The sequence below is a fragment of the Propithecus coquereli genome, unplaced genomic scaffold (assembly GCF_000956105.1).
Source record: "Propithecus coquereli isolate 6110/MARCELLA unplaced genomic scaffold, Pcoq_1.0 Scaffold482, whole genome shotgun sequence".
Lineage (NCBI taxonomy): Eukaryota > Metazoa > Chordata > Mammalia > Primates > Indriidae > Propithecus > Propithecus coquereli.
In genome coordinates, this window is record NW_012150641.1 from 2,155,855 (window position 1) to 2,183,550 (window position 27,696).

General features: G+C 52.2%; 3 protein-coding genes across 5 annotated transcripts; 2 read left to right on the plus strand and 1 right to left on the minus strand.

Moving 5' to 3' along the window:
- The first annotated feature begins 345 nt into the window (after nucleotides 1-345).
- On the plus strand, nucleotides 346-12,668 carry NEURL4 (neuralized E3 ubiquitin protein ligase 4). 3 transcript variants are annotated; one of them, XM_012655695.1, is made up of 29 exons: nucleotides 346-636; nucleotides 1,492-1,936; nucleotides 2,159-2,224; nucleotides 2,359-2,657; nucleotides 2,829-2,940; nucleotides 3,032-3,120; nucleotides 3,928-4,000; nucleotides 4,167-4,431; nucleotides 4,683-4,864; nucleotides 5,176-5,261; nucleotides 5,386-5,548; nucleotides 5,644-5,842; nucleotides 5,934-6,010; nucleotides 6,098-6,176; nucleotides 6,538-6,707; nucleotides 6,800-6,931; nucleotides 7,342-7,487; nucleotides 7,564-7,788; nucleotides 7,886-7,984; nucleotides 8,070-8,231; nucleotides 8,414-8,578; nucleotides 9,127-9,285; nucleotides 9,661-9,840; nucleotides 9,959-10,046; nucleotides 10,141-10,248; nucleotides 10,397-10,541; nucleotides 10,721-10,833; nucleotides 10,924-11,089; nucleotides 11,963-12,668. In XM_012655695.1, exons 1-29 carry the CDS (start codon nucleotides 355-357, stop codon nucleotides 12,165-12,167), a joined length of 4,680 nt encoding a protein of 1,559 aa, XP_012511149.1. In that variant the 5' UTR covers nucleotides 346-354; the 3' UTR covers nucleotides 12,168-12,668. The 3 variants fall into 3 exon arrangements, with proteins under 3 accessions (XP_012511149.1, XP_012511148.1, XP_012511150.1); XM_012655694.1 differs by having other exon boundaries at nucleotides 355-636; nucleotides 6,538-6,713; XM_012655696.1 differs by lacking the exon at nucleotides 2,159-2,224 and having other exon boundaries at nucleotides 355-636.
- A 115-nt stretch (nucleotides 12,669-12,783) lies between these two features.
- GPS2 (G protein pathway suppressor 2) lies at nucleotides 12,784-15,618 on the plus strand. Its single transcript, XM_012655697.1, has 11 exons — nucleotides 12,784-12,940; nucleotides 13,159-13,321; nucleotides 13,699-13,808; nucleotides 13,901-14,013; nucleotides 14,145-14,224; nucleotides 14,316-14,398; nucleotides 14,567-14,720; nucleotides 14,823-14,912; nucleotides 14,999-15,078; nucleotides 15,167-15,262; nucleotides 15,435-15,618. The coding sequence occupies exons 2-11, from the start codon at nucleotides 13,228-13,230 to the stop codon at nucleotides 15,516-15,518; spliced, it is 984 nt and encodes a 327-aa protein (XP_012511151.1). The 5' UTR covers nucleotides 12,784-12,940; nucleotides 13,159-13,227; the 3' UTR covers nucleotides 15,519-15,618.
- A 222-nt stretch (nucleotides 15,619-15,840) lies between these two features.
- Nucleotides 15,841-20,998, minus strand: EIF5A (eukaryotic translation initiation factor 5A). The gene is made up of 6 exons (XM_012655698.1): nucleotides 20,609-20,998; nucleotides 18,569-18,754; nucleotides 17,203-17,307; nucleotides 16,871-17,002; nucleotides 16,642-16,715; nucleotides 15,841-16,466 (listed from the first exon to the last, which is right to left on the minus strand). The coding sequence occupies exons 2-5, from the start codon at nucleotides 18,731-18,733 to the stop codon at nucleotides 16,653-16,655; spliced, it is 465 nt and encodes a 154-aa protein (XP_012511152.1). The 5' UTR covers nucleotides 18,734-18,754; nucleotides 20,609-20,998; the 3' UTR covers nucleotides 15,841-16,466; nucleotides 16,642-16,652.
- Between the last annotated feature and the right edge of the window lie 6,698 nt (nucleotides 20,999-27,696).

Consider the following 27,696-nt stretch of genomic DNA (forward strand, 5'->3'; position numbering starts at 1 on the left):
CGAGGGCGGGGTCGTCGGTGCCACTGTCGCAAAGCTGAAAGTGTTTGGGTTCCAGCCCCAGGCAGGCGTTTTTTCCTTCCACTGTCGCAAAAGCTCCCTGCCCAAGTCTTCACCCCTCTTGGAGCCACTCCGTCACTTCGCCGTGCCGTAAAGCAAGCCTCCCCGACCGCGTCGTCCTTCTGTTCCCACCGTTGGTAGTCCTTAGTTCCCTAGCCCGGGCAGCTTACTTGCCCGGCAGTGCCGTAAAGCATATCTGGCCCCAGCCCTCGGTCGTATTCCCTCAGGGTGTCTGTCCATCGCGGTTGCCACGGTGCCGCCAAGCGCGGCTGTCGCGCGGCCCCCGTGTCAGCGGCTATGGCGGCGGGGTCGGGTGGGAGTGGGGGGTCTGGGGGAGGCCCTGGGCCGGGGCCGGGCGGGGGTGGGGGCCCCGGCGGGGGCGGCCCAGGACCAGGGTCCAGCGGGGGTCTCGGCAGCGGCGGGGAGCTGCACCCGCGCACTGGGCGCTTGGTGAGCCTGTCGGCCTGTGGGCGTACAGCGCGGCGGCAGCAGCCGGGCCAGGAGTTTAACCACGGGCTGGTGTTGAGCCGGGAACCCTTGCGCGATGGACGCGTCTTCACCGTTCGCATCGACCGCAAGGTGCAGAGCTCGGGCCGCGGAACCGAGATGAGGGTGGTGGGAGGGGACTAGGAGGGAGATGGGGTAGGCCAGTCAGAATAACGCACATCACCGGGTACCCAGAGGGAACCGACAGACTGTAAAGCACCAGGCGACGAGCGGGAAGTGAGGATGAAGCAGACACATTCAGTCTGAGGAGACATGGAGAACTTGAGTTTACTCAAGACCCAGAAGCTGGGAAGGGACATGGGGGCTCACCCATTAGAATGGCTGGGGAACAGACCTGGAACAATTTCTTGGGGATGGAGGATGGAGAGATGTCATGGATGTGATGGAAAGAGAAGAGAGATACCAAGGAAAGAACAAACCACTGAAGGACAAACTCACAGGTAGAGCTAGGAAGATGTGTGAAGAAAAATACTTAGGGGGCGGGAGGTGTGTAATTCTCAAAGAAAGATTTTGGGAGGAGCGTGAATCTGGGTGGAGCCTGAGCCTAGGAAAGCATTAGACCCGAGGAAGAGTGTGATATACAGGAGCAAGAGGTATGGGCAGAGGAAGCCTGTGAATTTGGATGGTTGGAGAGCCATAGAGACCAGAGAAGTTAGAGAAGGCAAGAGGCTGGAACCAGGGAATTTTAGCCTGCTTGGGTGGGAAAGGAGTGGTGTAGTAGACACAGAGTGTAGAGTAGAGTTGTTAGGGGAAAACGTGCCCAAATAATTACTGAGACAGAGTCCAGAAAATTGCTGCAGATCTGCATCTCTAGATTAGTGTCCCAAGAGGGACAAAAAGCCAGTTAACTGTCTGAGAAGTGAGACACAGTGGCCTGTGGAATATGAAGTGGCCCATCCTGAGCCTCTGTCCTCCACCCCATCCCAGGTCAACTCCTGGAGTGGCTCCATTGAGATTGGGGTGACGGCGCTGGACCCTAGTGTGCTGGACTTCCCAAGCAGTGCCACGGGGCTGAAGGGGGGCTCGTGGGTAGTGTCTGGCTGCTCGGTGCTGAAAGATGGACGCTCTGTGCTGGAGGAGTATGGTCAGGACTTGGACCAGCTTGGCGAAGGGGACCGTGTGGGTGTGGAGCGCACAGTTGCTGGGGAGCTGCGGCTCTGGGTGAATGGGCGGGATTGTGGTGTGGCAGCCACAGGCCTGCCTGCTCGTGTCTGGGCCGTCGTGGACCTTTATGGCAAGTGTACCCAGATCACCGTGCTACCCCCTGAGCCAGGCTTCAGCTCCCCTACTCCCATCCCCACACCTCCCCTCGAGCCCTCGGCCCCCCCTGAAGACTCTGGCTTGGCTGAACAGGGGACCTCTGGGGATGAAGGTGAGAACACAGCTAAGGGCAATGGTGGAGGGGTGGGGTAGAGGGCATGACTGAAGGAATGGGGGAAATGCAGTAACAAGAGAGGCTGGGTGTGGGCAGGGCCATTCAGACCCCTGAGTCTGTTGAAGGGGAGAACAGGGGTAAGAGGATGGGGTCTCCTGGCTGTGGGCCCTGAAGTAGGGGCTGAACCCTTACTCCCCTCCCATCCCACCTGGTCCCCAGCCTTCATGGTGTCCCAAGTGCAGGCCCGGCCGGAGACGTTTCCTAACAGCCTTGAGTCGCATAATGGTGAGGGCTTTGGGGAGGTCCTGGGAAGGGGAGTGGGAAATAAGGGAGGGACCTCAGGAGAGGGGTAGGAAGAGAGGCACCAAGTCTGAGGGCATAGAGCCTCATCCCAGCTTCCTTCCATCCTGCTGCTGTAGACTTTGCCAGCATGGAGCTGTCTGAGGTGGTGAGCAACGCCATCCTGTCTGCCTACAACGGGGGGCTCCTGAATGTGAACCTGAGCTCCCCACCGGCAGGGGATGGGCTGGCATCTAGTAGTGCTGCCACCTCACCCATCCTCACTTCCAATGACGCCCTGCTCTTTCACGAGAAGTGTGGGACCCTCATCAAACTAAGCAACAATAATAAGACAGCTGAGCGCCGGCGGCCCCTGGATGAATTCAACAATGGGGTTGTCATGACCAACCGCCCACTTCGGGACAACGAGATGTTTGAGGTGTGCAAGATCCTGGGGTCCAGCTGGTGCCTTGCCCCTCGGAGCTAAAGATGGGGCTCAACTCTTGATGCTGGGAGGGTGGGCTTGGGGAACAACTAAGGTCTGAGGGTCCCTCCTCTGCATTTATTAATATGTTCCCTGCTCTTCTCTTCTGCTGCCACTTAACACCAGATCCGTATTGACAAGCTTGTAGATAAGTGGTCAGGCTCCATCGAGATTGGTGTCACTACCCATAACCCCAACAGTTTGGAGTACCCGGCCACCATGACCAACCTCCAGTCAGGTACCAGCCCTGGGTAGGGGTAGGGATGCAGGCTTGGGATTGCTGAGTGGAAGGAAGCCCGTTCCTAACCAGGGTGTCCGCCTTCACCCAGGCACCATCATGATGAGTGGCTGTGGCATCCTGACCAATGGCAAGGGCACCCGCCGGGAGTACTGTGAATTCAGTCTGGACGAGCTACAGGTGAGGGTGAGGCTCAGTGCCTTAGGCCACTCCCCAGGGGAGCCACAGGTACTCTGTGTCCCTGCCTGGGAACCACCAGTGGTCGTCTCTGTAACCTAGAGCAAGCAAGTCTCTTTATCTTTTCTGAGAAGGCAGGGTTTCCCAACCGTTAGGCACTCAGATTTTGCCTCAGCCTCCCGAGTAGCTGGGACTACAGGCATGTGCCACCATGCCTGGCTAATTTTTTCTATATATATATTTTTTTAGTGGTCCTATTAATTTCTTTCTAATTTTTAGTAGAGACAGGGTCTCGCTCTTGCTCAGGCTGGTTTCGAACTCCTGAGCTCAAACAATCCGCCCGCCTCTGCCTCCCAGAGTGCTAGGATTACAGGCGTGAGCCACCGCGCCCGGCCTAGGCACTCAGATTTTGGAGTCAGATGGTTCAATTCCTCTTACTGTTTGGCTGTTTGTGGTGAACTGAGGCCAGATGCTTACCCTTTTTGGTTGCTTTTTTCTCCCCCTAATCTCTGAAATGAGCTTACTAGTAGTACCTATTTTATAGACTTAGACTTAAGAAATGAATGCTTGTGAGATGGTTTAACTTAGTGCCTGACTTGCATTGAGCATTCAGGAAATGTGGAAATTGTCGTGCCAGGAAAACAGGGATCCAAGACCTGTCCTACTTGTCCTGCAGGGTGGTCTGAGACTTACATGAACACCTTTTAGAGTTGTTCCCTTGTGGAATGAGGTGGTGGGAAGTTCCCAGGACTGCTCTGGACCCTGGCTGTGGATAGATTCCAAACTGAGCTATCTTTCTGCTTTAAGTAGGAGGGTGACCACATTGGCCTCACGAGGAAGTCCAACTCCGCCCTGCACTTCTTCATTAATGGCATCGATCAGGGTAAGGGGACGCTCAGAAAGGGCTGCTGGGCCAGGGCTTTTGGTGAGTGTGGGGACGGGGGTCTCTCTCTTCCTGCCTCTTTTTGGTGCTTGGTCTGCCTGTGTTTGACTCTTTTCCCCTCATTCTCCCCATCCCACCGAAACCCCTGCACCTTCCACTGCCACAGGAGTGGCTACCCCCTTGACACCCCCAGTGGTGTATGGTGTGGTGGACTTGTACGGGATGGCAGTGAAGGTGACCATCGTCCACAACAACAACCACAGTGACCGTCTCCGCCGGAACAATGCCATCCTGCGGGCGCTGTCCCCAGAGGGTGCTCTCCGCCGTGCTGCTCCTGCTGCCCAGGCAGAACCTGAGCGCCTGCTCTTCCACCCTAACTGTGGGCAGAAGGCAGCCATCACCCACGAGGGACGCACTGCCCTGAGGCCCCAGTATGGCCCATGGGGTGGGGAGAAGCCTGCGGAAGGGGTTCTAATGGGATTGAGGGGGGAAGGGCAGGGAAGCGGGAGGCAGAGGAGGGAGGCAGAAGTCTGGAGAGCCTTGTACAGAAAAGCTGGGCTCCTCCTGGAGTTTCAGGTTTAGTTGATTGGCTTGGGCAGTGGGTGTTGGTGGGCACTGCTGGGCTAAGCCTTGGCATACTCAGAGTATGAGGGATCTGAATCCACACTTTTTGTGCCCTCAGCGCCACCGATGACTTCAATCATGGCGTGGTACTGAGCAGCAGAGCCCTGCGGGACGGAGAGGTATTCCAGGTGCGCATTGACAAGATGGTGGACAAATGGGCTGGCTCCATTGAGATTGGTGTCACCACCCACAACCCTGCCTACCTCCAGTTGCCTTCCACCATGACCAACTTGCGCTCTGGTGAGTTCCCAAAAAGGGCAGGGCCAGGATAGGGTTTTAGGGAGGACTGTCCCTGAAGCCCTGGCACTTGTTCTTCAGCCCCTTATTTACTTGTCACACTTGTGACGACTCATTCAGTGGCTGGGGAGTGCCACGTGGGTAGGGCCTGTGGCTGGCTTGGGAATTGCAGAGTCCTGCTCAGGGAAGAAAGCCGGCTGTCAAAGAAAAGGCAAGGTGGGCTATGGGCTTGGGGGAACAACGTGGGGGCCGTATATAAGGGAGAGGAGTCCTGCATTCCCCTTCATGCCCTCTGCCACTCCTTGTCCCCCTAGGGACCTGGATGATGACTGGGAATGGGGTGATGCACAACGGGACAACCATCCTAGATGAATATGGGCACAACCTGGACCGCCTCAAGGTGGGAGAGTGGCTGTACTGGCTGCTCACAGCAGTAGGGGAGGCAGGCGAGGCGGGGCTAATGGAGGACCAACCCAGGCAGGAGCTCTGCCTGACTCCTCACTCCAGCCCCCCCTTCTTCCAAGGCAGGGGACACGGTAGGTGTGGTGCGGCGGGAGGACGGAACTCTCCACTTCTTTGTCAATGGAATGACGCAGGGCCCTGCTGCCTGGAATGTGCCCCCGGGTGTCTATGCTGTTGTGGATCTCTATGGCCAGGCAGCCCAGGCCACCATTGTGGACGACGTGGGTGAGGGCCGGGCTAGGCTGGGGTAAGGGGGTTAGGGTGGCCTTGGGAGGCCTTCGAAACACCTGGAGGCCTAATGGGTGGTGTCTCTCTTGCAGAGGTGCCTCCAGTCCCTGAACCACTCCCAGAGGGGAACAACCAAGTGTCTCCGAGCTCCCCTTCTTCAGGGGCTGGGGGCTCTGACCTGCGCTTCCACCAGCTGCATGGCAGTAATGCAGTCATCACAAATGGGGGCCGCACTGCACTTCGCCACAACTGCCGCAGCGAGTTCAATGATGCCATCGTCATCTCCAACCGGTTAGTCTCTGGGCTTTCATGTCCCCACTTTATAACTGCCCAGCCTCAACCACCCAAGTAAAGCCTCCCTGATCACCACTTTCCTTGGCAGGGCCCTGCGGGATGGAGAGCTGTTTGAAATTGTCATTCAGAAGATGGTGGACCGCTGGTCAGGCTCCATTGAGGCTGGTGAGGGGGCATCTGTGTGTGTGTTGGGGGGTACGGAATGCCTGTGGCCTAGGAGGTTAGCGCTGACTTACTGCTGCCTCCTCCCAGGAGTGACCGCTATTCGGCCTGAAGACCTGGAATTCCCCAACACTATGACGGACATTGACTATGATACGTGGATGCTGAGGTTGGGCTACCTGCTTTGGGGGCCACCTTGGCAGGACTGGGTGGAGCTGGCTGGGATCAGGGAAGCAGAGTTTGGGCTTGGGGTGGGCATGGGTGGTGGCAGACTAAGGGGATCTGGCTGCCTCATTTCAATTCTGGAAGCCACACCCAGCTTTGCAAAGGCTCAATCCTCCTTCCTCTTAGGGTAGTTCCTGCTTTTCCTTGGGGGGGATCCCAGGGACAAAGGAGATAGGGTTAGGCCTCAGACCTAGATCAAGACCCCAGTCCAAGGTACCGAAGGTTCTTACAGGTAGAGACTGGGCAGGGGTTAGTGTTACAGATGAAGCTGAGAGGCTAATCTACCTCTTCTCCCATCTCCCCAGTGGCACAGCCATCATGCAAGATGGTAACACGATGCGCAACAACTATGGGTGTGACCTGGACGCACTGGGTACAGGTGCACGAATTGGCATGATGCGAACTGCCAAGGGCGATCTGCACTACTTCATCAACGGCCAGGACCAAGGCGCTGCCTGCTCAGGCTTGCCTCCGGGTAAAGGTGACTACTCTGTGGCTTTCGACCTGCCACCCTCAGCCTAGGCCATCCAAGCTGCCAGCCTTCTGACTCCTTCCTTTCCTACCCAGAGGTGTATGCAGTAGTGGATCTCTATGGCCAGTGTGTCCAAGTGTCGATCACCAGTGCCACTGGCCCCATGGACAACAGCCTGGCGACCAGCAACACTGCCACTGAGAAGTCATTCCCCCTGCACTCCCCAGGTGTGACATCAGGGAGGGAAGGTGGGCTCTGCTTGTCTGATGTGGGCTGAGGGGTACAGCTTCCAGGTCAGGGAATCTGTTCAAAGATGGCTGGCTGGGTAGCTGCAGGCTACAGGGAGGGAACAGCCCACGGTGGCAAGCAGCCAACCAGGGGGGTGGGGGAGGTTACACCTGGTACTCAGAGCCTGGACACTTCCCTGCCATCAAGTGGCCAGGATGCCATAAACTGGGCATACCAGGTTTGGGAATGAATCTTGCTGTGGTGAAAGGAGATGTCAAGAGGCCCTGAGGAGTAATGGTAGATGGGGACTTTGTGTCCACTTCAGTTTCATCTGAAAGCCTTGCTTTATGTCCTGTGTGAAGCCTGCTCCTCCAATCCTGGCCCTTCCTCTGGTGCCATCTTTCCACAGTGGCTGGCGTGGCTCACCGATTCCATAGTACTTGTGGCAAGAATGTCACCCTGGAGGAGGATGGCACAAGGGCAGTACGTGCGGCTGGCTATGCTCATGGCCTTGTTTTCAGCACCAAGGAGCTTAAGGCTGAGGAAGTCTTTGAGGTGGGTTGTCGAGATGTGACAGAGGGGGTTGCCAGGCCCATCACCACAGGGCCAGCTACTGTTTTCTCTCTCACAGGTGAAAGTGGAGGAGCTGGATGAGAAATGGGCAGGTTCCCTCCGGCTGGGGCTGACTACGCTAGTGCCAGGGGAGATGGGGCCTGGAGCAGGCATTGGCCCAGGGCTGCCTCCCTCCCTGCCGGAGCTCCGGACTAAGACCACTTGGATGGTGTCCAACTGTGAAGTGAGGCGTGATGGGCAGCTCCAGAGGATGAACTATGGCCGGAACCTAGAGAGGCTGGGGGTGAAGCAACTGGCTCCAGGGACAGGAGAGGGGTTGGGAGTGGAGGTGGCAGGGAAAGGTGGGCTGAGCATCTGTCCTTGTCTCACCTTGGTCTTAGGTAGGGAGCCGTGTGGGCGTTCGTCGGGGGGCAGATGACACGATGCACATCCTAGTAGATGGAGAGGATATGGGGCCTGCAGCCACTGGCATTGCCAAGGTAGACCTAAGCGCTTCCTTGGGTTCTGGGAGTGGGGTTGAGGTCTTTTGCTGATCCTGACTTCCTGGGTCTTGTGTGCCTGCAGAATGTGTGGGCTGTGTTGGATCTCTACGGGCCAGTGCGCAGTGTGTCTATTGTCAGTTCCACGAGGCTGGAGGAGCCAGAAGGCACTCATCCGCCTTCCCCCAGCTCGGACACCGGCAGTGAGGGCGAGGAGGAAGACGAAGGCGAGGAGCATGGCCTGGGAGTAAGAGGCTACAGCAGGACCTACTGTGCACACGGATGGGCAGTTGGTGGGCCACCAGATGCCAGGCCTGTTTTGGGTTCTCTAATTGTCCAGTGGAGGCGCAATCTCTGTGTAAACCCCACTGGGGTGGGGTGGGCCTGGCATTGGCAACCCATGCAGTTCAACCTCTTCCTCCACGGCAGGGCCAGAATCAAGTGGGTATTATGCCCACAGCCCTTGAATTCCTGGAGAACCACGGGAAGAATATCCTCTTGTCCAATGGGAACCGTACAGCCACTCGGGTGGCCAGCTACAATCAAGGCATTGTTGTCATCAGCCAGCCCCTGGTGCCCCAGCTGCTGGTCCAGGTGAGCTCTGCCTCCTTAGCCATAGTTCCTCTTACTCTAGGGTGGCCCAGAGCCAACCCTCTTGGAGAAAGACTTTTTCAGGTGGAGGAAAAAAGGCAGCAAGCCACTTGGATGAGCTTCCTGGGCTTTTGTTTGTAACCTGTAATGGGGGTTGTAAATCAGTTACCATGAAGCTCCCACCTGGTGACAGGTGAGGGAAGCAGTAGGGAGGAGCTGGAGGAGTCCCAGGGAGATGCCTGATCCTGTATGTGGAAATAGGGGGGGCTTTCCAGAGGAGGGGGCCTTTCTGTTGCAAACTGAAATATCTGTCAAAGTTAGCCAGGGGAAGGAAGCTCCTAGGGACCAGAATTCTTACAGAGGCAGCAGTAAGATCAGGCTCAGAAAGGGAAGGGAACAACTGAATTTGCAGTTTCTATTCCTTCTAAGCATCAGAAAGGACAGCATCTCAAGCCATACTCTGGGAGATGCCACATTCCCTGCCTGGCTGGGGTGAGGACCCTGGCTCTTCCCAGGAAGCCATGATTGTGGAGTAATTTCTTCTCCCCTAGGTGCGAATAGACTTCCTGAACCGACAGTGGACATCTTCCCTTGTCCTGGGAGTCATCACTTGCCCGCCTGAGCGGCTCAACTTCCCTGCCTCCGCCTGTGCCCTCAAACGGGCAGCCTGGCTGCTGCGGGGCCATGGGGTCTTCCACAATGGTCTCAAGGTGAGTAGGGAGCCAGAGAGAAGGGAGAGGGCCAGGCCTTTGAGTAGGGAGGGGCTGGTCAAAAGGGGGAGTGGGATCCCTATCCCTGGAGGTGGGGCCACAGGTCTAAAGGGGGACAGTAGTGGGCAGGTCAGGGTGTGAGTGCCATGTCCTGGTTGGCCTCAGGCTTGCAGCCGCCTCCTGTGTCCCTGCCATTGAGAATGTTACAGTTGGGAGAAAGGGGAGAGGGTTCTAGGTAATTGAAATGGGAGTAGGGTCTAGGCAGTAAGCATGGAGGCAAAGCCCAGCGACTGGCAACCTAAAGTGGAGTAAAGGGTGGGATAGCTGCTGTGGTGGGAGTCTGGCGTCTGGAAGATAGTAGGTCTCTCCTCTTAGATCTGTGAGAAGTTTGGGCCAAATCTGGACACATGTCCTGAAGGCACCATTCTGGGACTGCGGCTGGACAGCTCTGGGGGGCTGCATCTCCACATCAATGGGGTGGACCAGGGGGTGGCTGTTCCAGATGTGCCCCAGCCCTGCCATGCACTCGTGGACCTCTATGGGCAGTGTGAGCAGGTTAGTGGCAATGGGGGCGGGGAGGAGGGGGTGCCAGGGAGACGGGGCTATCCAGTAAGGGGATCAGTAGACCCTGGGGGCTGACCAAGCTCCGGCTGACCACCCCTCTCTCCTGCAGGTGACAATCGTGAGCCCTGAACCAGGGGCTGCCAGTGGAAAGAGTGCTGGAACCCAAGGGGACATGGAGAAAGCAGACATGGTGGATGGTGCGCCAGCCCAAAGGGACCAGGCTCCTGCTCCCACCCCTGCTCCCATACTTCTAGCCCAGCTCCTGTGACCTGTGCCCTTCTGCTCCCTTAGGTATCAAGGAGAGTGTGTGCTGGGGTCCACCGCCTGCTGCTAGCCCTCTAAAGAGCTGCGAGTACCATGCCCTTTGCTCCCGTTTCCAAGAATTGCTGCTGCTTCCTGGTGAGTCCCAGTCCCCCAGAACCCTCCTCATTCCCAGGGCCAGGTCAGGGCCATGCCCAGAGCCCTGGAGACCAGCTGGAGTGCAGCAGCGCGGTGGAGACTCAGGGCGGGAGCCATAGCACCAAGCCTGCTACTCACTCTCCCATAGAGGATTATTTCATGCCTCCACCGAAGCGTAGCTTGTGCTACTGTGAGTCTTGCCGGAAGCTGCGAGGAGATGAGGCCCACAGGCGCCGAGGGGAACCTCCCCGGGAATATGCCTTGCCCTTTGGCTGGTGCAGGTTTAATCTCAGGTACGGTGGGCAGGGGTCATGCCTTTCTCCTGCTGATCTTTGTTCCCTTGTGAAAGCAGGGGGTGCAGGGAGGGGTCCCAAGAAGGTACCTGGAAGAAATGATAGAACGTCTTGTCTAGGGCATGACCTTGGGGATCCAGAGACCTCTGTCCTATCTGCCCTATCTGTCCATGTCCTAGGGTGAATCCCCGCCTGGAGGCAGGGACGCTAACCAAGAAGTGGCACATGGCGTATCACGGGAGTAATGTGGCAGCTGTACGGAGGGTACTAGACCGAGGGGAGCTGGGAGCAGGTACTGTGGAGTGGGCAAAGGCAGGGTAGGCTGGGCCTGGGGGCCACTGGGAGGAATAAAAAGGCTGTCCTGACCCAGCTCTCCTCCCAGGCACTGCCTCCATCCTGAGCTGCCGGCCATTGAAGGGAGAGACTGGGGTAGGGTTTGAGGAGCCCGGCGAGAACTGTGCACCTCCTCGGGAAGAACAGCCCCCACCTGTGCTGCTCTCCCCCTCCCTTCAATATGCTGGGGCCGAGACCCTGGCCTCCAAAGTGCAGTGAGTACACGGGAGGGGTGGGGAGAGATCTCCAGAGGCTCAGATCAAGAGAGGGCCCCAAGGCCAGCCACTGGGGTCTTCATGATTTGCCCTCCCCTCTTCTCACCCTGTCTTGCCAGTTGCTCAGTCTCTACCTCAGCCCTTTCTTCACTCATTCATTGAACAAATACCACTTATATGCTATCTTGGCGGGCAAAAAAGGGAACCTTGCTCTTGTGAAACTTATACCTTGTCTCTCTATGGTGTTTACACATGATAAGTATAGCTGGGCGTGGTGGCTCACACCTGTAATCCTAACACCCTGGGAGGCTGAGGCAGGATAACTTGAGGTCAGGAGTTCGAGACTGGCCTGAGTAAAGAGCAAGACCTCCTCTCTACTAAAAATAGAAAAAATTAGCCAGGCATGTGAGCCTGTAGTCCCAGCTACTCAGGAGGCTGAGGCAGGAGGATCGCTTGAGCCCAGGAGTTTGAGGTTGCTGTGAGCTAGGCTGACGCCACGGCACTCTAGCCTGGGCAACAGAGCAAGACTGTCTCAAAAAGAAAAGAGTAGGTACTATGGAAACAAAGAAAAGGGAGATTGGGGTGAAGGAGAAATACATTGGAGCAGGCACATTAAATAAGTAGTCAGGGTAGGTAGGCATCATAAGAAGGTGAGGTTTGAGCAAAGGCTTGAAGGAAGGAAGTGAAGGATGTAGATGAGCAGGCTTTGGGAAGAAGAGCATTTCAAGCAGAACAGCCAGGGCTAAGTTCCTATAAGGTGGGGGAGTATGTCCTAGGAACAGCAAAGCCTGCGTGGTTGGAAAAGAGTTAGCAAAGGGGAAGAGCTGATGGGCCAGAGTCCTCACTCCCCTATTTCTGCTTCTTGTCTTACAGATTCCGGGACCCCAAATACCAGCGGACGCACCAGGCTCAGGTGGCATTCCAGGTGTGCGTGCGCCCTGGCTCCTACACCCCTGGGCCCCCTTCTGCTGCCCTTGGAGAACCTCCTGACCCTCACTTCAGTCCAGCCGAACTTGAATGGGTCACTAAGGAGAAGGGGGCCACACTCCTCTATGCCCTGCTGGTACGGGTGGAATGAGGGGTGAGACACCACTACTACAAGCACAGTTAGGCTTTGGGCCCATGGACTCTGAGTGACGACTGCCTCCACCTCATTCCAGTAACTCATGGCATGCACAGGTGCTCATCTTGGCAGATGCGCAGGAGCACGGAGGCAGCCTCTCAGATTTAGATTGGAAGTGGCACATCTCCATGTCCAGCGGCCCAGAACACTCCCTCTAATAGGAGGGAGCTTGGGGGAGCCCAGCTCTGGGCCCTGGGTACCCCTCTTCATGCACTGATTTGGGGAACACGACTCCCTGTTACTCTCCTCCCCCCATCACTTAATTTATTTCCGTTTTTGTTTCTGGTTACTGTGAATCCCAGAGGAGTATCCCCCTGTGCCCCACATGAAGCTGCTTTTTCCGGGGGCCATCGGGCGGGAGTGGGGAAGGGCGGGCGCAAGGAAGATGGGGCCCCTCTGTACAGTTGTTACTGACTCTGATTTCTAAGGAGCCAATAAACGCTGTCTCAGAGCATCCGCCTCGGTGTGTCTCGCGCGCGGCCCTCTCACAGCCCGCCGGCCCCTGGGCCGCCCCGCGGCGCTGCTCGGCCAAGTCAGAGGGCTGAGAGCCCCAGCCGACCCCGCGCGCCCTGCCGCGGGCACCCGTCCCAGCGCGCTTCCGCCTTCTCCTCTCGCCCAACCCGCGAGGTCTGCCGCCGCCGCGACTCCGGAAGAATTCGGCCCGGCGCCGGATGTGACGCGGGGGCCGAGACGCGCCGGAGGCCGCGGAGAAAGCGCAGCTAACGCGGGTAGGGAGGGGCCGGCTCCGGGGCTGGTGAGGAAGGGGGCGGGGGCGCGGGGTCAGGGACCCCGGCGCCGCCCGCGCGCGCAGTGGAGCGGGGGCTGCGGGCCCGGCCGGGCGGCGGGCGCCGAGGACGCGTGACCGGGGCGGCGAGCGGGCCGGGCGGACGGACTTCCGCCTCGGCCGGGCGCGGTTCCCCCCCCCTGAGCGCCCGCCTCCCCACAGGCCCGGTCTGAGGTCTGGCAGTCAGTGACAGAGCCGGGCGCCCACGGCCCGAGCGCCCCCGGCAGCACCATGCCTGCGCTCCTGGAGCGCCCCAAGCTTTCCAACGCCATGGCCAGGGCGCTGCACCGGCACATCATGATGGAGCGGGAGCGCAAGCGGCAGGGTGAGCTGGGGCCAAAGCGGGAGGACACACGGCCCAGAATGGCTGCGCTCTCCCAGGGCTGGCCTCCACCCATGGCCAGACCAGTGCGCCCGCGGCCGAGGCTAGAGGGAATGAACAGCCCCGTTGTGGTGGGAGTTGAGAGGCATGGTCCAAGCCCCAGAACCCTTGAGTTGGGAAGGACCTTGGAGAGCACCTAAGAAAGCCTCCCTCTCCCTGCCTCCTGTAGCAGCGAGGGAAAGCGTATCCCCTCGAGGGAAAGAGCCATTACCAGGTGCATACAGGCATGTTGGGATAAGTAGTTTTTGATGGTCTTCCATCTGTAACATTTGAATTATTTTCACCACCGTGCCACTTGCCCATTCTGCCTGATTCTCCAGAGGAAGAAGAGGTGGACAAGATGATGGAACAGAAGATGAAAGAAGAACAAGAGAGAAGGAAGAAAAAGGAGATGGAAGAGAGAATGTCACTAGAGGAGACCAAGGAGCAAGTAAGCAATCCCTCAATCTCTCCCAACTTTAACGTCTTCCCTTGGCTCTCCCTGCCTTCATGCTCTCCTCCCTGCCCTGCCCCACCTCCCAGATTCTGAAGTTGCAGGAGAAGCTTTTGGCACTACAGGAAGAGAAGCACCAGCTTTTCCTGCAGCTCAAGAAAGTTTTACATGAGGAAGAAAAACGGAGGCGAAAGGAACAGAGGTGGGATCAGAGAGCTAAAGATTAAAATGGGGGAAAAGTGGAACTGGAATTAAGTAACAAAAAAGAATTGCAATTTAATGGTGGGAGAGGGCACCTGTCCTTGACTTTGACCTGCCTTCCTTCCATGCCAGTGACCTGACCACCCTGACATCAGCTGCGTACCAGCAGAGCTTGACTGTCCACACAGGAACTCATCTCCTCAGTATGCAGGGTGAGGACTAAAGAAACCACTTGACAGAATGGGGTCTCCTGGAGGTTGCAGCCCCCCTTTTCAGCATCTTGAAGCCCCTCTTCCTTTCTAGGGAGCCCTGGAGGACACAATCGCCCAGGCACCCTCATGGCAGCTGACAGAGCTAAACAGATGTTTGGACCCCAAGTGCTTACGGTGAGAGAAGTAGGATTGGATGTCCAGCCCCAGCTGGTTTTCTCTACTGTTTCCACCCACGCACTTACTGCATAGGGGAAAACAGGGCCTATAGAGATATACACAAGTCACCAGGTTTCTGCTCTCAAGGGGTTTGCAGACAGTGAGTTCTCGTCCTCCCTTCCTTAGACCCGGCACTACGTGGGCTCAGCAGCTGCTTTCACAGGGACCCCAGAGCATGGGCAATTCCAAGGCAGCCCAGGTGGTGCCTATGGGACTGCTCAGCCCCCACCTCACTATGGGCCCACACAGCCAGCCTACAGTCCTAGTCAGCAACTCAGAGGTGAGTGATGGAATGAGGGAGGGGGGTTTCCTCAAAGCCCAGAGGGAAGAATGTTATAAAGCAAAAGGAGGTTCTGACAACTGTGCCTCCTGCCTTTCTCAGCACCTTCAGCGTTTCCTGCAGTGCAGTACCTATCTCAGCCACAGCCACAGCCCTATGCCGTGCATGGCCACTTTCAGCCCACCCAGACAGGTGACAATACCCCATGCAGGAGCCGTAGCTCCATGGGTCCTCCTTGTCTCATTCTCTACTCATTTCACATAACCTTCTCCACCTAGGGTTCCTCCAGCCTGGTGGTGCCTTGTCCTTGCAAAAGCAGATGGAGCATGCTAACCAGCAGACTGGATTCTCCGACTCAGTGAGTATGGAGCCCTGGGAGATCACGGTTAGGGCTATGCTAAGGGGAGTCCCTAGTATGCCTCAGGTCCTGACTCTGTTCTCTGCAGTCCTCCCTGCGCCCCATGCACCCGCAGGCTCTGCATCCAGCCCCTGGACTTCTTGCCTCCCCCCAACTCCCTGTGCAGATGCAACCAGCAGGAAAGGTAAGGATAATAATCTCTATACTACCAGGAAAACTGGATTAGGTAGACAGACAGGTGGCCCATACCATCCAATCTTCCCTTCCTCCTTGGCAGTGGTTATCAGTAAGGGTATTAAGTGGAAGGGAGAGTGTGTCTGCTGACAAAGCCCTCCTTTTGTCACCATCACCACCAGTCGGGCTTTGCAGCTACCAGCCAACCTGGCCCTCGGCTCCCCTTCATCCAACACAGCCAGAACCCGAGATTCTACCACAAGTGACCATCAGATTATATCTTCAACCTAACAACCCCCACCCCACCATGGGTGATGGTGCCCTCTCCCGTGTGTCCCAGGCCAATAAAATCTACCTATCACTGCCCCTGGCTGCTGCTGTTTGTGTTGCCTCCAACCCTCCAACTGTTTGGAATAGGCCAAGGTTGCCTGGAGGGTGGTGGGATGGCTGGCAGGTCCACAGCAAATCAGAGTGAGACAGTGGGTCACAATGAACTCAATGGCAAACCTCAGTCTATTTCTGCTTTCCAAATGCAGCTTCCACTCAGCAGATAACCATTTGATTCAAATAAGCAGCTGAGTTGGGGGCTTCATATTAAACTTGTAGTTTTATTTAGGTTTGATTTTAACAAATTTGTCGGGGAGAGAGCCCGCAGGAAAGGGTAAAGCCCATGGGGGCAGGGCCCTCTCAGATGCCTGAGGAGGGGACAGGTCCCCTCCCCTCTCCTCTTCTTCCCTCCCCATCTAAAGGGGTTTGGGGAGAGAAACAGGGGAGGGGGCTGGTCCCCAGTCTGTGGGGGTGGTGCTTGGGGTAAAGGGCTATGGGGAATAGGGGACCAGACCAGGGATGAGTAGGGGAAGGGCACAAGACCATTTACTAGAATCCACAGCTTTCTGATTCCAGATTGAATTAAAAAAAAAAAAAAAAAAAAAACCTAAACCACAAGCAGCACCCACCTCCTCTCCCCCACCAGGGCTGTAGTGCGAGGGGAGAAGAGGCAGGCAGCTTCACCAAGGCCATGGCTTGCTCACTCCTGGCCAAGGGAGCTGGGTGAAGGGCAGGGGCTCCCCGACAGATTGAGGGGGTGGGGGAAACCAAAATAAAACATCAAATAAATTGTGTATGAGTCCAGCCTAGGGCCAGGCCAGAGCCGGGCCAGGCTGGGGGAGGGGGCCTCTGCAGACTCGAGGATCACTGCTGCCACCACCGCCACCCTAGGTAGGAGAGAGAAACCATGTGAGACAGGAATATAATACCTTAAACAGCAAGAAAATGGGAGGACAGGACCAGGCTAGGGGCAGAAAGCCTGGAACAATTAAGAATAGAGCAACTCTTTGATGAGGACAACAAAGTGCTTGAAGAGAGACAGTGAGGAATTTTGTCACTCACCTGGGAGCCAGTTATTTTGCCATGGCCTTGATTGCAACAGCTGCCTCCTCTGTCATGGCAGACAGCACCGTGATCTGGAAGAGCAAGGGGGACAGTCAACAGATGTCTGGGCTCAGAGGAAGAAGCATAAAGAGCAAACTGAGCACAAAAGATGGGGAGATAATGCTTTTCAAGGTCTTCAGGTTGAAAAAAAAAAAAAAAAAAAAAGATGGGGAGGGAAGCACCTTACCAGAATCTCTTCTCCACAGTCATACTTCTGCTCAATCTCCTTGCCAAGGTCTCCCTCAGGCAGACGGAGGTCCTCTCGCACCTCCCCGCTGTCCTGGAGCAGTGATAAGTACCCATCCTGGATGCCAATCAGCTAGGGGCAGACAGGGAAGGAAGCTGAAGGTAGGCTGAGGGCAAAGGTTCTGACGAACAAACTGGGGTGACAGCAAACTACTAATACCAAATATCCTCTCCTGCCATTTCTTTCTTCTCTCCCAGCACAAGCTCTCCTGGCCAATTCATGTTTTCCCCCCATAGACCACTAACCCATCCTCATCCAGACCATCTACATACCTGGAAGTCATTCCTTTTGATATTGGGGACATCCATATTATGAGTTGACGGGCAGATATCTTCATATTTCTTCCCAGTAAAGATGTCAATACCAACCAGGTGAACCTGTATGTATGCATCACAAAAGAAACCCAACCAAACTCTAGGATGGAAGAGATAAAGACTTGTCCTTGGCTGGTGAGGGAAGTCAGACTACATTGTTGGGGCAAAGATCAGGAGAGTTGGAATTAAACCAGTTAACTCAGGAAAGAAACACTAACACCTTTACAAAAAAAAACCTGAGGCTAAAAGACCACCATTGAGGTTGGGTTTGACAGCACGAGGGAAAACTGTAGGGCATGTTCAGAGTAGTAGTTACCGTGACAAAAAAAAAAAAACAATGACAAACAAGATGCCCAGGGGAGCGGGAGGAGTCTAGATAAAAAGTTTGGAAGAGTTCTCCAAACACTGGGACAGGGGGCCGAAAACTTGGGAAATGAGAAAGGTAGAAGTGAAAAGGCAGAGAACATAGGAAGAAATGTTAAAGGAAGAGAGCTGAAAAGAAAAAAGGACTGGGGGGAAGATTAGAAAGAACTATGCAGTTAGGAAATAAAGAAGCCAAAAAAGGATCTCAGAAGGAAGCCAGAGAAGGATCTCAACATTAGGGAATAAGCAAGATCAATGTCAAGTCAACAGAAGACAGAAAAACTGATTAGGGAACAAAACTGCAAGAAACTCAACAAGAATGGACCAGGTTGAAATCTGGGGGAAAAACAGACAAGTCCAAGGTGACAAGGGAAGCACCAGCAAGAATGTTAAGACTCAAGAAACCATGGAGGCTCAAGGAACCCAAGAAGAGTGGTCTGGGGCAAGCAGAGGCAGTCTGATTCTACATCAGAGTCAAAAGGAAAGCTAGAACTGGGGAATGAGGCAGAGCAAGGTGATTTGAAAGCTCAGAGATAACACTGGAGTCCTTCCATGGGAAGTCTGCATTCTTTGTTAGGACTGGAGAAACCCTGGAAAGAGTGATGGAAACAAAGAGCAGCTACAAAGGCTCAAGGGAAGAGAGAGAAACAAAAAAAGTAAAAGCCAGGAATAAGGAAGGAACAGCTGATTAGCTGGAGCATAGAGGCCCATGAAGACAAGAGACTGGCACAAAGCTGGAGAAATGGAGGGACTACCAGAGAATGATGAGGGGACAGAAGAGACTGAAGACTGGGGAGCAGGTGTAGTAGTGTGAAAGGGCTGAGTGCTGAACAAAAGGAATGAGACAGTAAACACAGAGCTAAAGGAAGGTAGAGGGCCAGGACTCAAGGCAGCTTGCTGCTAGGAGCCCCAAGGATACCGGAGGCAAGGGGAAGGCAAGATATGGAAGTGAAATTCTAACCTTGGCGTGGCCGTGCTTGCCAGTCTTCGAAGTAGACATCTCGACGATCTTACATGGCCGGCCTTTGAGCACCACAAAGCCATTCTTACGTAATGCTGAGCACTGCATTGGGAAGGTGGCTGAGGCCCCTGCATCTCCTGTCTCGAAGTCCAAATCATCTGCCATTTTAAGAGGCTTCGATTCCAACTAGAGCCAAGAAGAGAACTGGCGTAAGGATGGAGATTAAAAGGACCTCCAATCTATCTCATTCCTCTCTGGAAACATTGCTTCATTCTCCCCAAATCTTTTATTCCATTACCCACATAAAATAAAGTCACAGTTCCTAGATTAAATACTGATTGGACTCAAATATACTTAAGAACCGGTGTGTATATGGAAGGAGGGAATAGCTGTATCCTCTCCCCAAAATGAAAGCTAACGTAGTGGCTTGGGAAAGGAAGGCTCGAGGCAGTTAGCATGCCAAATCTCAGAGATGAGGAAAGGCCTACTTCCTGGGAGGGGAGAGGACTCAGGTGTTACTTGCCACTGAAACCAACCACCCCTCTTCCCCACACATAGCCAAGGCTATAATTAGGTGAGCAGCTATGATCCAGCAAAAGGGTGTGGCTAATGGGGGGAGGGTGGAGACCGGAGGACAAGGCCCCACCCATCCGTTACACTCCTCCATCCACACACAAACCAGTCACTGATACAGGAAACCACAAGGCCTCTTTGGGGGATTCCCGCCTTGCCAACATGCACTTGCAGATGAAGTCAAGGAGGGAAAGTAAAGTTATTTCCTAAATGATTCCCGACCAAACACCTCGATCTCAGTTCCCAAAGGGAACCCAGGAACCCAGCCTCTCCCGGAGGACCCTCCCACTTTTCCCAGGATGCATCTGTCCTGTCGGCTTTTCAAGCCGGGCCTGTACAGTCCGTAGAAAGTGGGGGTGTAGGGGGTAGTGAATGACAATAAAATGAAAGCAAAAGGTTGGCAGTAGTAAGTAGCAGAAACCACACGGGCTGGTACAGTTAAGGACTCTAAAACCCAGCAACTCTCAAAGCAGATACCAGGGGAAGACAGTGACAAGGTGAAGAGCCCATGTCACAGTGGGAAACTCATCTGCCCTGGACTTTAAGGCGCTATCGGTACCGGCTGGCAGAAGAGTTGGGCTCCTGTCCAATTGCACTAAGTTTCCCCATTTCTAGAGCCTCCCACCTCAAAGAGTGCCACTTACACCTGGCTGGCCGCCTCGCTTCACAGGATAGGGGGGAAAGCTCCAGGGCCCATGAGATTGGGTAGCGCTAACATATGCCTGCAGCGGGCCCTCTCGGGTGATCAAGATCTGGGCCTCGGGCTTCTCCTACTCCTCAAATTCCAGGTTCCCTCAGACCCCCCAAGGACCAGGTCTCCCCGCGCTGGGGGCTGCCGGCTCCCGCCCACCATGTGGCCGTCCGGGGCTTCCGGCGGCCGGGACCTGGGGGGAGGGGTCCCCGCGCTGCCATGAGGCCCCGGTCCACCTTCGGCCATGCGGCCTCCGACCCCGAGAGCAGCCTCCCGTGGGGGGCACTTCCGGTGCCGCGGCCACCCTCTCCTCAAAGGCTGCGCCAAGCCGGAGCCACGCCGTCTCCCCTCCCCCACGCTGGCCGCCAACCCCCTCGTAACATGCCCTCTAACCGAACACCCCCCTCCCCCACCTCACGTGGCTCTGCGGCGCCCGGTCCTCAACGGACCAGGTACACTTGCCCCGGCGGGCCGATCTGGCCCCTGGCCCTCGCCCCGGCGTGGCCGCCTGGCGGCCTCTCCCGCGTGGCGGCCTCGCGGCTTGCCGTCCCCCGCCCTGCGTCGCTCCAACGTCACCCGGCAGGCCCCAACCGTCACCCTGCGCGCCAACCGGGGCGCGTTCCCGCGCCTCTCCGCACCTCCCGCGGCTCCCCGACCGAACCCGTGCGGCGGTGGCCGCCGCTCCCCTGTGCCCCCTCCCCGACCCCCGCGCAGTTCCATCTCTCCTCCCAGGCCCAAGCCAAGGTTCCGCGCACGCGCGCCCTGCCGGCTCTCACCTCGCGCGAACGCACTGACTCGACCCCGTCCGCTCGCCGCGAGCCCAACCGCTGCCTCCGAGCCCGCTGCCGCCGCCGCCGCCGCCGCCGCCGCCGCCGCCTCTACCGCCGCCGCCGCTGCTGCACACGGGTCTTAGTACGCAGGCGCCGACTCCCCACTGACCAACCAAGCAGCCCTATGACAGCCGCGCAAGCGTGCTATCTATCTCCTCCGCCCTCCACCCCCGCACTGCGCAAGCGCATAGACCCTCCCCGCGCTCCACCCTCCCTCCCACCTACCCATCCAATGACGCGCATACGTGTCCCCGCCCCTCACAAATCCTTAGCCTTTCCAACTAGTCGGCAACGCGCAGGCGCACCCGGTTTTTTAATCCCTTCAACCTCCTCTTCCCTCCCCTTGGTAGACCACTAGCCCTACCGGACAGTCATTGCGCCTGCGCAATAAAGATCCCTGCACTCCACACCTTCTGTAGGAAACGCCTCGGTCTCAGAACGCATGCGTGTAGGGAATCCTAAACGCCCCTTCCACCTCAGACGTCGCCTGTAGGCCGGTCGTTGAAAGACTACGGCACTGTCTTGTCTAGAACGCATGCGTCCTAGGAAACGCCCCACTTTGGCTTTAACAGGACTTAGATAACTCACACGTTTCAGAAAACTTGCGCTGTGGGCTGGGCCCCTTGTCTTGGAATCCTTCCCCCCAGTTCCACACATGCGTAAGAGATCTCTTTCCTCTCCTCTCTTCCCAGCCCGGTAGTGTGGTCGGGTTACCGCCCATTTCGGCTTCACTTCTCTAAACTGTACGCCTCTGCTCTGCCATAGAGTTTCAACCGGTGAGATAGAGCGGTCCTGTACCGGCCACCATCTTGTTTAGTCTTTGGTCCGTGTTGGTCCCTATGACTTCCATAGAGGCCCTTCCGCTCTTGAACAACCCTCAATAAAGAGACTTAACATAGCATTTCTGGTTTTTTCCCAACTGTGCTCTACAATTTCCAAAAGAATTGTCTACCACCTCTCTTAGAAAAAATTGTAAAGAAGAGTGGTATGTTAAATTACATTAACATTGTCTAAATCATAGAAGATAACCATGAAGCTGGAAACAAGCTATCTTCCAGAGTTTAGTTCCTTAGCCCTCATCTTACATAAGAAAGCTGCTGTTTTTCCTGAAACTTTGTAGTCTTCTCCCTGCGGTTCCTGGGTTTCTAGCACTAACTTCACAGCTACCTTGTTTGCTCCAGTAAGTAAGGTAGATAACAGGACAGTGAAACCAAGGTAAGCGACTAAAGATCTCGGCTTGAAATCTCATTCTTGTTTTGTATCTTTGAGAATTTACTTCAAATCGCTCTGCCTTAATTTTCTTCCCATAAATGAGGATAATAAGGATGTCTAAACAGCCCAATTCACCAGGGAAATGTAAGAATCCTTTGACATGATACATGTGAACTACAAACACTAGCTTCAGTTACTGTATTTGTGTAGCGTGTTACATCATCACCCCCAGCTTCTTCCCCTCAATTTTCTGAAATTCCTGTCCTTTCCTTTGTAGAAACCTTCCTGAGTGCATTGTTTAAAAGTCTGACTCCTGCTCTTCTCAAAGATGTATTGTTCATATGACCCAGCAGTTCCACTTCTATGTGTATACGGCCTAAAGAATTAAAAACAGGTACTCACAACAAATCTGCGCATGTGAATGTTCACAGCAGCACTTATTCACAGTAGCCAAAAGGTGGAAACAACCTAAACGTCAGTCAACAGATGAACGGTTGAACAAAATGTGGTATATCCATGTAATGGAATATTATTCAGCCACGAAAAGGAATGAAATATATGCTACAACTGGATGAACCTCAGAAAACATGCTAAGTGAAAGAAGCCCAGACACAAAAGATCACATATTCTATGAGTCCACTAATGCAAAATATCCAGAATAGGTAAATCCCTAGAAACAGAAAGCTCATTGGTGGTTGCCAGGTGCTAGGGAAAGCAGGGAATGGGGAGTAACTGCTTAATGAGTATGGATTTTATTTTAGAGTGATGAAAATGTTTTGGAACTAGATAGAAGTGGTGGTTGCACAACATTGTGAATGCACTAAATACCACTGAATTGTTCATTTTAAAATGGTTAATTTTGTACCCTGAAAAAATGGTTAATTTTATGTTATATGAATATCACATCAGTAAAAAAAGAAACCTATACACAAATGATCCAAGCAGCACTATTTATTTCCCAAAAAGTGGGAACAACCCAAAGAGCCATCAACTGATGAAGGGGTAAATAAAATGTAGTATATCCATACAATGAAATATTATTCAGCAATAAAAAGAAATGAAGTACTGGGTACATGCTACAACATGGATGAGCCTTGAAAACATTATGCTAAGTGAAACTCAGTCACAAAAGACCACATAGTAGTCCATTTATATGAAATGTCTGGAATAGACAAATCCATAGAGACAGAAAGCATATTAGTGGTTGCCTAATGCTGAGGGATTTGAGGAGAAATGGGGAGTGACTGAAAATGGGTAAGGGGGAAGGCAGGAGTACCTTTTTGGGGTGATGGAAATGTTGCAAAATTGGAGTGATGGTTGCACAATTCTTCAAATATTAAAAACCACTGAATTTTACATTTTAAATTAGTGAATTGTACGGTATGTGAATTATACCTTGATAAAGCTGTTACTTAATGTATTGCCATCTTTGTACGACAGTACATACTATGCATAATGTAACAGTCTTAATTGGTTCATTTCTCTGAGACCATGACAAAGTGTCCCGACTGAGCTAAGGCTAAGGCACAAGCTCCATGATATCAAAAGGGAGCTGAGTGATCACAGCCCCCAAGAGCTTACATTCAAACTAGAAGAGGCATGGATAATCTTGACAGAAGACTGAGGCATAGAAAGATAAAGGCAAAGTATCATAAAGTGTTGTAGAGTGATAAGATAGTCAGCACCTGGGAAGAACACAGGTGACATTGCATCTATGGGATCACCACAATCCAGGATAGAGTCCTCAGCTTTGAAAGCCCCATCATTTTACTTTGCTGACTCAAGTCACTTCTTCAGGGAAGCCTTTCTTGACCTAGTAGACTAAGTCAGCTTCTTGTGTTATATACTCTCATAGCAAACATACAGCATTTATCATAGATTGTTGACATTCATTTATTTCTGTAATTGTTTTATTAATGTCTGTTTTTCCTCACTAGAATGAACCTGTATAAGGGATGGGAACTTGTTTGTTTTGTTCACCACTTTGTCCCTACCTCCTAAATACTTGGTATAGCATAAATATCAATTTAATGTTGAATGCAGGTACATCTGACTTAAGCTAATCAGACTCATAAAAGATTGACAAAGAAATGGCAATATCAATGTATTTATAAATGAAATGGCCATGGGCAACAGAACATCTATGTTAGTTGGTCCATCTGTCCATTTTTTCTATAAGAAAATATAAGTGGAAAGACTAAACTCAGTCAAGGAGGCTTGAAATCCAGGCAAGGTAATAAGCTGCACCTACTTCATGATTAGTACCATACAACAACAAAAATGTAGCACACTTGTCTTCAGTGTAAAAACGGCCTGTCTGCCTTCCCTTCAAGAAGAATCCTGGAATATTAATAATCCTGGAACAAGTCTCCCCTGAAAACTATTGAAGAACCTCTCTCTCTCTTTTTTATTTTTTCGAGATGGAGTCTTGCTCTGTCTCTTGGGCTAGAGTGCCATGGCATCAGCCTAGCTCACAGCAACCTCAAACTCCTGTGCTAAAGTGATTCTCCTACCTCAGCCTCCTGAGTAGCTGGGATTACAGGCGTGTGCCACCACATCTGGCTAATTTTTCTATTTTTAGTAGAGATGGGGTCTCGCTCTTCTTGCTCAGGCTGGTCTCGAACTCCTGAGCTGAAGTGATCCTCCCTCCTTGGCTTCCCAAAGTGCTAGGATTACAGGTGTGAGCCACTGCACCCGGCCTGTCTTTTCTAATTTACATATTGAGCATTCCTCTGCTATTCACATCAAAGTTTCTTTCTTGAGAATGGATTCAAATATAATTGATAGTATTCTAGCTTGTCTTAATGACAGACATTCACATTCCTTCATCATTCCTTTCCTACATTCTTGTGGTTACATCCTTTCATCAAGATTAGAATTTAGGTCTTTTTTCGTTTCGTTTTGTTTTGTTTTTTAGAAACAGGAGTCTCACTATGTTGCCCAAGCTGGAGGGCAGTGGCTATTCACAGGCATTATGTGATCTCACTACTGATCAGCACGGGAGTTTTGACCTGCTACATTTCTCACTTGGACCAGTTCACTCCTTCTAAGGTAACCTGGTGGTCCTCCACTCCTGGGAGGTCACCATATTGATGCTGGACTTAGTGCGGACACCCGATTGGCATAGTACACTACAACCTAGAACTCCTGCTCAAGCAATCCTCCTGCCTCCAGAGTAGCTGGGGCTACAGGTGCACACCACCACACCCAGCTGAATTCAGATATTCTTGAAAACTCTTTAGCTACCCTTCAATACATTGTCAATGGCTTTAGATGATGTACTTGCACTGGCAATTAATCTCACTCATTATGTCATCATTTCTTTCTGAGAGGGTAACAGTTTACAGGGCACTCATATTCTGCTGAGAAAGAGGTTTGCCAAGTGAGTATACTTCTGTTCTGGTAGACTTTCCTGGTAGAGTTAATTTTGTTTTTGTTTTTATTTTAATGTATATTTCATTTGTGTGTGTGTGTGTGTGTGTGTATGTGTGTGTGTGTGTATTGTTTGGTAGGCTTTTAAAACTTTTTATTTTGAAATTTTAGATTTACACAGAGTTGAAACAATAGTACAATGAGTTCTTTAGGAAGCATTAATGAAAAGTGTTTTTCTGGAATTTATTTTATTTATTTTTTATTTCAGAATATTACGGAGTGATGAAAAGTTTTGAATGAAATCCTACTTAAACTATTCAAAAAATCTAGGAGGAGGGAATACCCCCAAACTCATTCTACGAGGCCTGATATCAAAACCAGATAAAGAGGGAAGGGCGGCGGGAGGAGGGGGGAGGAGGGAGGAGGGGACGGGTATTTGTATACACAAGGAGTGCAATGCGCACTACCCAAAGGATGGACATATTTGAAACACGGACTTCGGTGGGGGGGGGGAACCAAGGGCAACACACGTAACCTAAACGTATGTACACCCATAATTTGCTGAAATAAAAAAAAAATAAAAATAAAAAAATAAAACATCATGTATGTACACCATCAAAAAAAAAAAAAACAGATAAAGACACAATGAAAAAAGAAAACTGTAGGCCAATAGCTCTGATGAACATAGATGTAAAAATCCTCAACAAAATACCAGCAAACCAAATTCAACAACACAATAAAAAGATTATTCACCATGATCAAGTGGGATTCATCCCAGGCTTGCAAGGATGGTTCAATACATGCAAATCAATCAATGCAGTACATTATATCAACAGAACAAAGGACAAAAACCATATAATCATTTCAACTAATGCTGAAAAAGCATTCAATAAAATTCACAATCTTTTCATGATAAAAACTCTGAAAAAACTGGGTATAGAAGGAACTTACCTCAATGTGATAAAAGCCATATGTGACAGACATACAGCTTGTATCATATTGAATGGGCAAAAACTGAAAGCCTTTTCTCTAAGATCTGGAACAAGACAAGGATGCTCACTGTCACCACTATCATTCAATATAGTACTGGAAGTTCTAGCTAGAGCAGTCAGACAAGAAAAAGAAAGAAAGGGCATCCAAATTGGAAAGGAAGAAGTCAAATTATCCTTGTATGTAGATGATATGATCTTATGTCTAGAGAAACCTAAAGACTCCACACACACAAAAAAACTATTAGAACTGATAAACAAATTCAGTAAAGTTGTAGGATACAAAATCAACATAAAAAAATCAGTAGCATTTCTATATGCCGATAGTAAACAATCTGAAAAAGAAACCAAGAAAGTAATCCCATTTACAATAGCTACAATAAAATAAGACACCAAAGAATAAACTTAACCAAGAAGTGAAAGATCTCTATAATGAAAACTATAAAATATTGATGGAAGAAATTGAGAGACACAAAAAAATGGAAAATTATTCCATGCTCATGGATTCAAAGAATCGATATTAATAAAATGTCCATACTACCCAAAGCAATCTACAGATTCAATGCAATCCCCATCAAAATATCAATGATATTCTTCACAAAAATGAAAAAATAATCCTAAAATTTACATGAAACCACAAAGGCCCAGAATAGCCAAAGCCATCCTGAGCGAAAAGAACAAAACTGGAGGAATCACATTACCTGACTTCAAATTATACTATAGAGCTGTAGTAACCAAAAAAGCATGGTACTGGCATAAAAACAGACACATAGGCCAGGCGCGGTGGCTCACGCCTGTAATCCAAGCTCTCTGGGAGGCCGAGACGGGCGGATTGTTTGAGCTCAGGAGTTCGAAACCAGCCTGAGCAAGAACGAGACCCCGTCTCTACTAAAAATAGAAAGAAATTAATTGGACAGCTAAAAATATATAGAAAAAATTAGCCGGGCATGGTGGCGCATGTCTGTAGTCCCAGCTACTCGGGAGGCTGAGGCAGGAGGATCACTTGAGCCCAGGAGTTTGAGGTTGCTGTGAGCGAGGATGACGCCACGGCACTCTAGCCTGGGCAACACAGTGAGACTCTGTCTCAAAAAAAAAAAAAAAAAAACAAAAAACCAGACACATAGACCAATGGAACAGAACAGAAAACTCAGAAATAAATCCACACATCTATAGTGAATTTATCTTCAACAAAGTTGCCAAGAACATACAGTGGGGAAAGAACAGTCTCTTCAATAAATGGTGCTGGGAAAACTGGATATCCAAATGCAGATAAATGAATCTAAACCCTTATCTCTCACCATATACAAAAATCAAATCAAAATGGATTAAAGACTTAAATCTAAGACCTGAAACTATGAAACTACTAAAAGAAAACATTAGGGAAATTCTTCAGGACATTGGTCTGGGAAAGGACTTCTTCAGTAATACCCCCAAAGCACAGGCAACCAAAGCAAAATTGGA

Coding starts and splice junctions, on each gene's coding strand:
- NEURL4 (XM_012655694.1), top strand. CDS start 355: ATGGCGGCGGGGTCGGGTGGGAGTGGGGGGTCTGGGGGAGGCCCTGGG. Junction 4,865..5,175: donor CATGACCAACTTGCGCTCTG/GTGAGTTCCCAA, acceptor TTGTCCCCCTAG/GGACCTGGATGATGACTGGG. Junction 11,090..11,962: donor ACCCTGGCCTCCAAAGTGCA/GTGAGTACACGG, acceptor CTTGTCTTACAG/ATTCCGGGACCCCAAATACC.
- GPS2 (XM_012655697.1), top strand. CDS start 13,228: ATGCCTGCGCTCCTGGAGCGCCCCAAGCTTTCCAACGCCATGGCCAGG. Junction 14,014..14,144: donor CGGAGGCGAAAGGAACAGAG/GTGGGATCAGAG, acceptor CTTCCATGCCAG/TGACCTGACCACCCTGACAT. Junction 14,225..14,315: donor TCATCTCCTCAGTATGCAGG/GTGAGGACTAAA, acceptor CTTCCTTTCTAG/GGAGCCCTGGAGGACACAAT.
- EIF5A (XM_012655698.1), bottom strand. CDS start 18,733: ATGGCAGATGATTTGGACTTCGAGACAGGAGATGCAGGGGCCTCAGCC. Junction 17,308..18,568: donor GCAAGCACGGCCACGCCAAG/GTTAGAATTTCA, acceptor GCATACATACAG/GTTCACCTGGTTGGTATTGA. Junction 17,003..17,202: donor TCAAAAGGAATGACTTCCAG/GTATGTAGATGG, acceptor GTCTGCCCCTAG/CTGATTGGCATCCAGGATGG.